The 9,451-nt window shown below is 37.1% G+C and overlaps 1 protein-coding gene across 2 annotated transcripts in view; it reads left to right on the top strand.

The window, feature by feature from the left end:
- Positions 1-949: 949 nt before the first annotated feature.
- The window catches only part of LOC107656317 (mitochondrial 10-formyltetrahydrofolate dehydrogenase-like), a 14,026-nt gene continuing 5,524 nt past the window's right edge, over positions 950-9,451 (top strand). Inside the window, exons 1-14 of one of the 2 annotated variants that reach the window (XM_016444095.1) lie at positions 950-1,318; positions 2,738-2,882; positions 4,570-4,804; positions 5,323-5,488; positions 5,599-5,700; positions 5,826-5,915; positions 6,178-6,312; positions 6,425-6,550; positions 6,639-6,730; positions 7,364-7,631; positions 7,701-7,828; positions 8,038-8,188; positions 8,269-8,339; positions 8,422-8,527. In XM_016444095.1, coding sequence (XP_016299581.1) covers positions 1,271-1,318; positions 2,738-2,882; positions 4,570-4,804; positions 5,323-5,488; positions 5,599-5,700; positions 5,826-5,915; positions 6,178-6,312; positions 6,425-6,550; positions 6,639-6,730; positions 7,364-7,631; positions 7,701-7,828; positions 8,038-8,188; positions 8,269-8,339; positions 8,422-8,527 — 1,863 coding nt within the window. In that variant the 5' untranslated portion in view covers positions 950-1,270. The remainder of the gene's footprint in view (positions 1,319-2,737; positions 2,883-4,569; positions 4,805-5,322; positions 5,489-5,598; positions 5,701-5,825; positions 5,916-6,177; positions 6,313-6,424; positions 6,551-6,638; positions 6,731-7,363; positions 7,632-7,700; positions 7,829-8,037; positions 8,189-8,268; positions 8,340-8,421; positions 8,528-9,451) is intronic. The other variant, XM_016444096.1, reaches the window with a different exon arrangement.

Below are 9,451 nucleotides of genomic sequence, written 5' to 3'. Positions count from 1 at the left end.
GCTGTAGCTTATACAGAGCACGTGCGATCGCAAATCTCGAAAGTGAAAGTAAAACGCGATCGTGCATTCGAAAGTTTCAATGCCCCGCATATTAACAGCAGCTCCCTGATGTCCGCATTTTATATACAGTATAATTACCCAACGATATAACTGCGAGAGACAGTACTGAAATATATATTTTCCCTGTGTTTCCTTCCTGCTGTGTGAGCTACTAAAATGAGCTGCACTGTGAAACAGCCAATCAGAGCAGAGCTCAGCATTGAGCCGCACTGCGAAACAGCCAATCAGAGCAGAGCTTAACATTATTATTCATGACCCTTCCAAATAAGGTAAAAACAGACAATTTCATTCTAGGAACAAAGCCTAGGGTTGTAAATGGACATGTAAAACCGTTTCTGAAGATTTTTTGCCCTTACCTAAGCCACATACCTTCTATGTAGATATCAGAGAACAATTTAAAATATTGTATCAATGCATTCTATGGCACCTTTAAAAGAAGAACAAATATCTGTCAAAGGGGTGACAGATATTTGTGTGCTATTACTAATATTAGTTATTAATATTAATGCTGTTATTAAAGGGGTCGTATAATGCGATTTCAATTTTTCCTTTCTCTTTGGAGTGTTACAAGCAACGCAACGCGTAAAAAGACAGTATAAGTCATTATAATCAGTAATTATGTCCCCACTGGATGCAACAAATGCTTTGTTTATAATGGGTTTTACTGTTTTTGTCTCGTGGTGCTGGGACAAGACATCACAGTATGGTGAGGGGCGTAACATTTCCGTCTTACGCTTGAGGTATTCGGCCAATCACAACGCACTGGATAGCTGGCCAATCAGAGCACACCTCGCTTTTCGGACCGATGAGCTTTATAAAAATCGACGCGTTTCAGAAAGGCGGGGCATAGAGGAGCAACAATAATGTACATTATGTGGAAACATTTTTTTAACCTTAAACCGCATAAACACATTGCATTACATCAAATACACAAAATAATGTTCTTGCGACGTCATATGACCCCGTTAAATAGGGTTTACGCTCCGACGGCTACGCGCATCGATTAGCCGCCGTGACGTATGGCCCGGGAGCGCGCACGTACTGAGCGTGCCTTCGCGTCAGTGAGCGTCGGTTCAGTCTAGTTCTGCTGCCACACTGACCGCATACAGTCAGCGAACCGCAGGTGTGGGTTTACAGTACCGCATGTTCCCAGACCACCACCCCGGACTTTAAACGTAATCTTTCTTTGAGTGTTTATAATATTTTCACCATGTTGTGGACGGCGAACACGATTATGAGGAAATTCTCCTCGAGCTCTGTGAGTAACCGCATATTCTGCATTGCTGCTTTTGCCATAGATATAAATGAATGAATGCATGCATACGTGAAAAATGTACTGTATTGATGGCAGAAACATGCATAGACCTTAAAATAAGTTTATAAATGTTGGTGAACTCTTAAATAACATTATAATACAGGGTTTACCCATGTAAAGTTATTGTAAGCATGCTGTCAGCTGATGTATCCCAGTATCTTAATGCAATGTTGTAGATGTTACACTTGTGCATTAATTCACTACATATGCACACTTTATGCATGTTAATTAGATATAGGATTTTTATTTAAACCGGCTTGGGATTTAGTGTTTGCCACGTTGCTTCGTAGGATTACTTCCAGTGGACAGATCCATGGAGAGTTGCATCAGCAGGGGGCCGAGAATATGAAGGCAGATCATATTACTAATGTCACTATTACTAGAACATAAACTATAACTTAAGATCACACATGTGCACTGATAGATAAACATGTTGCATGCATGATCTTGCTATGACAATCCATAATAAACTTCACTACATGTTTGCAGTATAAACAATGCTTGAGCTGGTTATGTCTCCCAGCAGTGCTTTAATTTTCTCCCCATTGTGCAGCACAGTTGCAGTTTCACAATTTCAAAGTACTTTATTGGCATGATTGTTTTGCATACAACATTGCCAAAGCATCAATATGTAGACACAAAACAAAAATAGTGCGAATAATAATAAAACAAATAATATCAATACAAAATATAATAGAATAAAATAAAATTGACAATTATGTGCTCATTTTTGTCCAGATCTGTAAAGTTATTTAGAAATACAAAAATGCAATTCATGCAGACATTGAGGATTTCTGAATTAAAAGTCTTTTGAAAGATTGTAAAAAAGAAAAAAAGTCTCATTAAAGGGCTGAAATAAGTAGTTTGGCATAAAATGTGTATTTTATTTATTTATTTAATAATAAAAACAATCATAAAAAATATTATTTGTATTTTAAAACCATTTGTACAACTTTTTATCATTATCTGAATTAAATCTTTTGAAAGATTGTAAAAAAGAAAAATGGCTGAATGTTTTGGTGTTTATTAATATTTACTGAGTCTCTTATTGATTCAAACATGAATAAATAATAAAACAATAATAATATATATTATTTATATTTTAAAACCATTTGTCCTCTTTTTTATTATATTTGACATTGCGATTTGTTATTGACCCATAATCACTGAACACTGAATCAACTGGTAAATATGAAGATCAGAGCAATGGTTGGTTTCACAGAACAAAGGGCCATATTATGTAATTGGACTTATAAACTGATTATGTTTCATATTTTAATGTCAGTGACACTTTACCGTGAACCATATAGTTTTGTCTGGTGAGCTTGTTTAAAATGTTTTAACATCATAATACTGTCACAGGCTTACTACCAAAACAAGCTGAAGCTGGCCCTGATTGGCCAGAGCTTGTTTGGACAGGAAGTGTACACAAACCTCCGCAAGCAGGGCCATAAAGTGGTGGGTGTATTCACAGTTCCTGATAAGGACGGCAAGGCGGACCCCCTGGGTGAGTCTCAGATGGGTGGGGGTGGGATAGAGTGGAGCACTGACCGTTTTTTGTTACTGTAGTGGTGTCATGGGGGCTGGGAAGTGTCACAGAAGTGGAAGTGAGAGATGGGGAACAGGAAAATGAGAAAGCCCCTTTTTTTGAATGTCTCTAATCAAATTTGTCTGGTTTGTTGATAACATTAAGGCCGTCATTGTTGTAATGAACTCTTACTGGAAGTGAAGTCGTCCTACTTCAGTCACAACGCTGCAAGCCTGAGCAGCACATTGGCTCACAGCTCAATTGTGTGTGAGTGTTTATGTTTGCATGAGGTGCAGGGGCAGTTCAGTGTTGGTCAGAAAAGGAGAAGAACATGCCGCATAATAACCACATTTTTTTGGTGAAAGTGGTGTGAAGCCGTGTGAGGAGAAAAGTCCCTTAGTGATTGGAGCATTTGTGACGTATGTGAGAGCAAAGAGGACACACGAGCATTCTTACAAGAGTTTGTATGAATCATTGCCCAATGTTGAGTGCCCCAAAAAAAGTTAAATCAAAAACACTTATTTAATATTTAAAAAACAATTTATTATAAAATAATATTTAATAATTAAAATAAAAAATATTATGCATTAATAATTTAATTATAAAGTGCATGCATATTGATAAGTGCAAAAAGAAAACAATTTATAAGCACAGACACACACACGCATACAGTATATGTATACACATATATTTTTATTACAATAACATTTTAAGATTAATGCATAATAATTTGTATTATAATTATAAAAGTATAATTACAACATTTGTATCATAAGTGATTTGATTTTTATTATACACACATTTATTTTTAATATTTTTAAAACCATTTATTTATTTATTTATTTATTTATTTGCACTTTATCAACATGCAATTACATATTGAGTGATAATATCTTTATAGTTAGGATATATAGTTATTATATATTATGTCATGTAGTATGTAACATATTGTAGGAGTCTCCAAAAACTAAACTGGTCTTAGTCTGTTCATTTGTAGAAAATTGTTTAGAGTTGCAAGATTATACTGTAAATTCAATAAAATAAAATAGAAATTCACTTGTATAGTATAAAGTTAGATAGTTCACCCAAACATGAAAATTCTGTTATCATTTACTCACCCTCAAGTTGTTCCAAACCTGTATGAGTTTCTTTCTTCTGTTGAACACAAAGAAGATATTTTGAAGAATGGTAGCCATTGACTTCCATAGTATGGAAAAAATACAGAATTTGATGACAGATGACAGAATTTTAATTTTTGGGTGAACTATCCGTTAAAGTGGAAGAAATCGGGGAACATAATAAACTCCTTTCCTTTCTATTCAGGTTGAATTGTAGAACTAGTTGAAATGGAGTTCAAAAGCACACTGAATTGTTAGTTTTTGATTCATCTCCAACAAATCATGATTTCATAATGTGCTGATTACCATTGTAATGACCGTATTGAGGTTATGAACAGCGCCCAGGGTACTATAACTGAGTCTTTTGAAGTTGTTACAATCATAGGACTCGGCCTACACTTAACTGTTTATGACTGATATATTTATAGATTCAGATATAAAGGACAAGGTCAGTTACTTAAGTATGCGTATTGATTTGATAAGTTCAATGATTATGGCAGGTGCAACCTTGTATAACTTCTCAGGATCAATCTCTCTCTGACCTTCAGCGGTGGTGGCGGAGAAGGACGGGACGCCAGTGTTTAAGTTCCCACGGTGGCGGGTGAAGGGTAAGCCCATCCCAGAGGTGGTGGAGGCATACAAAGCAGTGGGCGCTGAACTGAACGTCATGCCCTTCTGCTCCCAGTTTATCCCCATGAACGTGATCGACTTCCCCAAACATGGCTCTATCATTTACCACCCCTCCATCCTGCCTAGACACAGAGGAGCCTCCGCCATTAACTGGTGAGATGTTACTAAAATGTCATTCTGATATCTTTATAACTACTGTATTTAGACACTTAAAATGAACAGTTGCTGATCATTTACTCACCGTCAGGCCATCCAAGATGCAGATGAGTTTGTTTCTTCAACAGATTTGGAGAAATGTAGCATTACATCACTTGCTCACCATTGGATCCGCTGCAGTGAATGGGTGCCGTCAGAATGAGAGTCCATTATGGATGCATGGATTTTGCAGCTTTTCAACTTCATAAGACATTAATTGATGGACTGGAGTGGTGTGGATTACCTGTGGATTATTGTGATGTTTTTATCAGCGGTGTGGACTCTCATTCTGACGGCACCCTTTCACTGCAGAGGATCCATTGGTGAGCAAGTGATGTAACGCTACATTTCACCAAAACAGTTCTGATGAAGTAACAAACTCACGTCTTGGATGGCCTGGGGTTGAGTAGGTTTTCAGAAAATTTTGGATGAACTATTCCTTTAAATGAAATGGATTTAAATATGTGTGTGTGCAGGACACTAATCGAGGGTGATAAGAAAGCAGGATTTAGTATATTCTGGGCTGATGATGGTTTGGACACCGGCCCCATTCTGCTGCAGAAGGAATGTGCAGTAGAGCCCAACGACACAGTGGACACACTTTATAACCGCTTTCTGTTTCCAGAGGGCATCAAGGCCATGGTAACTATGAGAAAAATATTCAAAATGATGTTTTATGCAAACTAAATGTTAGATTTTGACTCCTGTGAGGTTCACGAATCTGAGTTTACTTCCAAATTGTGTTCAAACAGGTAGAAGCTGTACAGCTCATTGCAGATGGCAAAGCTCCCAAGATCCCTCAGTCTGAAGAAGGAGCCAGCTATGAGGGAATCCAAAAGAAATCCAATGCAAAGGTGAGACACAAAGATAGTTATGTAAAATAGTCATTAGCAGTGATTATAGGGCTCCAAAGGTAAGCGAAGAAGGTTCAGCAAATCAACATCATTTTATCTGTCATTCTCTGCCTCTCTTTCTCTAGGTGAATATGGCTCAGCCAACAGAGGTCATCCATAACTTTATCCGTGGTCATGATAAAGTTCCGGGTGCCTGGGTTGTTATTGATGGAAAGGTGCGTTTTCTAAACAATACATTTGAAAATGAATATCTGTGTAAGTCTTTAGAATATCATGATAAATATTTTACTCGCGTAGTATTAATGGGTCTTGAATAAATAAAACTATTTATGTTTTTATATTATAGTTAAGGGCTTCCTTGTAGGGTAGTCTTCATATTTGGTATCAAAAACTCACTTTAGGCAAACTCAAGACTAATTCTGATGGTCCTGCTATAAGCTGTTAAGTGGATGGTTTGTGTGTGTGTGTGTTTTGTAGCCAGTAACGCTGTACAGCTCATCGATGCTGAGTGGGTCAGTGCCCACAGGTCAGCCAGTCGAGGTGGAAGGGGTGTCTCAGCCTGGACTCATTGCCAAATCTGGGCTTATTCTGTTTGGGTTTGATGGAAAAGCGGTTAGCTTCTGGTCTTTTATTTACTTAAATTCTAGGCTTTTAATGCTTTAACTTTGTGCTACAAATTCATAATAAAGGGTATTAACGGCTTTAATATAATATCACTATGCAGCTCCAGGTAAAGAACCTGCAGTTTGAGGATGGAAAGATGATTCCTGCATCCAAATACTTCTCATCAGAGGAGACTGCCAGTCTGGATCTCACAGATAATGAGAAGAAAATGGCAGAGGAGATCAGGGTATGTGTATGTTTATGTGCCTCAGAAATGCATTATGGTATATATTTGAGCAATTATGTCATTTGTTTATTGTTTCATACTTATCTAGGTGATCTGGAAAGGTATTCTGAGTAATGTTCCGGTTATTGATGACACAACCGATTTCTTTAAGTCTGGAGCTGCTTCTATGGATGTAGTCAGGTGGGTCTGACTTATTTATTTATCTTATTTATTTATATACTATTATAGTATTTAATAATATTTTAAATTAGCTTTTATTTTTTATTTTTATTTTAATTTAGGTTTTACTAATTTTTATTAAAATAATGTATTTTTTTTATTTTCTTTTATTTCTATTTATGGTTTAGTATTTAAGCTTATTTTTTGTTAGTTTCTCATTTTTTTGTTTAATTTTTTCATCTTATATTTGTATTTTTTTTTTTCAGCTTTATTTCAATCACTGACTTCTAGTAGTTTTGTAAAATTTTTCACTTTAGTTAACAATAATAACACTGAAACTATGAAACAAAAACAGTGATATTGATGTCACGACCATGATAACATCAACATGATTTACCACATTTACATATCAATGTTGATTCAGTATTTATCAACTTAGCAGAAGTATTTTGAGTTCATTTAACATGCAAACAGGTTAGCCAATCATAACAGAGGTCATTTACATATATTAAAGTCTTAGCAACAGCTTGTGTACTTGTAAGGGGGCTGAAAATGGTCACGTAAAACTAAATTACAATTATTCTTTGAAGAATTAGACCTTTATAATTAAACATTATAAATGGATTATGGTGTTATTGTGATTGTTTGGTTTAGATTGGTAGAGGAGGTGAAGCAGAAATGTGGAGGAGTTCAGCTTCAGAATGAGGACGTCTACATGGCCACCACCTTCCAGAGCTTCATCCAGATGTTCGTCCGCCGCCTGCGCGGAGAAGACCAGGAGGAGGAGCTGGTCATCGATTACGTGACAAAAGATGTCAATAACATGACAGTGAAGATGCCCTATCAGTGTTTTATCAACGGCAAGTTCGAAGATGCAGAAGATGGAAAGACATACAACACGGTGAACCCAACGGATGGCTCGGTATGTTAAGTCATCTCAAACACGCTTAAACTCATCCCTGGCATGTTTAAAGGTTGTGTTGTGTTTCAGGTGATCTGTAAGGTGTCATATGCGTCTGTGGCAGATGTGGACAGAGCGGTTAGTGCAGCCAAAGAGGCCTTTGACAACGGACCTTGGGGTAAGATGAACCCTCGTGACCGCGGACGGCTGCTCTACAGGTAAGATGTGTTAGAGAGTTTTGTTGACTTTATTGAGCCACTGGGTCAAGATTTGACTTAGATATGAAAAGCCAAACACATTTGCAAAACAAATAGTAATACAGTGCGATCATTTGACCAAGAATTGATTTCTCAGAGAATATCCTGTTGGCAGTTTTCATACTTTATTTGCAACAAAAAGGGAACTTTTTGACTTCTTTTGTGTGTAGTTTGGCTGACCTGATGGAGGAACACCAGGAGGAGTTGGCTACTATTGAGACGATTGACTCTGGTGCGGTTTATACTCTGGCTTTGAAAACACACGTTGGCATGTCCATTCAGACGTTCAGATACTTTGCTGGCTGGTGTGACAAGATCCAGGTGTGTGTGTGTTTTGAGTTCGCTCAGGCCTTCATTTTATAATTTCCTGTCGCTGACGCATCATGTCCTGTTTCTCGCAGGGTTCAACGATACCCATCAGTCAGGCCAGACCCAATCGCAACCTCACCTTTACAAAGAAAGAGCCTCTGGGGTGAGTGATTGTAAATGTGTGTGTGAGTGTATGCAAATTTGATTAGCGTGAAGGTGTAACATGATGCTTGTTTGTGTCTTAGTGTGTGTGCCATAGTGATTCCTTGGAATTACCCACTTATGATGCTGGCATGGAAGAGTGCAGCCTGTCTGGCGGCGGGAAACACACTCGTCTTGAAACCTGCTCAGGTAAAACACACACACAAAAAACTATTATTAGTTATATATATTAAATTAATGATCATTATTATAAATTATTAATTATAAAAATATGCAAAATAGTAAAAAAAAAAAAAGCAAAATATTATTTGAGATTAAAAAAAAAATACTGAAAACAGACTAGACCAAGGGTCTTCAACCAGGGGTCCGCAGCAGAACTCAGGGTTCCCACGCTTCTTGAAAGTACTTGAATTTCAGACATATGGATTCAAGGCCTGGAAAGTACTTGAAAACAAACATAGGTCCTTGAAAGTGCTTGAATTAAATTTGAAATAAATTTTGTTTATGGCGCTATTTAAAAAATTGTCCTATATGTTCTGTCAAAGACCGAACAAGCGGCACTAATGATTGGGGGTGGAGATGGGGGAGGGCGAAAAAAAAAAACGTGTGTGTTGACGCGCAGCCTAGAGACCTGAGCGGGACAGTTTTCTTAAGCCCGCTCCCCCTGAATTTCTGACCATTACCGCCCACTCCCGCAACATGTGTGTCACGCTCCCGCAAACATTCTTACTGTCTTATTGTATATATTGCATCAACAAAAATAGTTCCAAATATAGTAACAGCTGAGCCGCTGAGCATTTACAAGCAAACACAGTCGAGTTTCATTCATGAATGAAAGTGCGTTTTTGAACGAATCTAGTGAGTCAGTGATTCATGATTACCCATACATAAAGATTTCATTCCTGAATGAATCAGCTGTTCAAACAAATCAATTGAATGAATGATTCAGTGATAAAATCAGTGACTTACCGCCACCTGCTGGTGGATTTAGTTTCATTTTTAGCGTATAATTTCAGTTATTTAAATCATTTAATATTTCTGTATTAAAAAAATTTTATATTTAAAACATTAATCTCCACATAAATGTATGAATTTAATTGCACTCATGCCACC

This window comes from Sinocyclocheilus anshuiensis, unplaced genomic scaffold (assembly GCF_001515605.1).
Source record: "Sinocyclocheilus anshuiensis isolate Anshui unplaced genomic scaffold, SAMN03320099.WGS_v1.1 scaffold183, whole genome shotgun sequence".
Taxonomy (NCBI): Eukaryota; Metazoa; Chordata; class Actinopteri; order Cypriniformes; family Cyprinidae; genus Sinocyclocheilus; species Sinocyclocheilus anshuiensis.
Note: the sequence above shows the minus strand (reverse complement) of the source record. Positions and strands in the feature narration are given on the sequence as shown.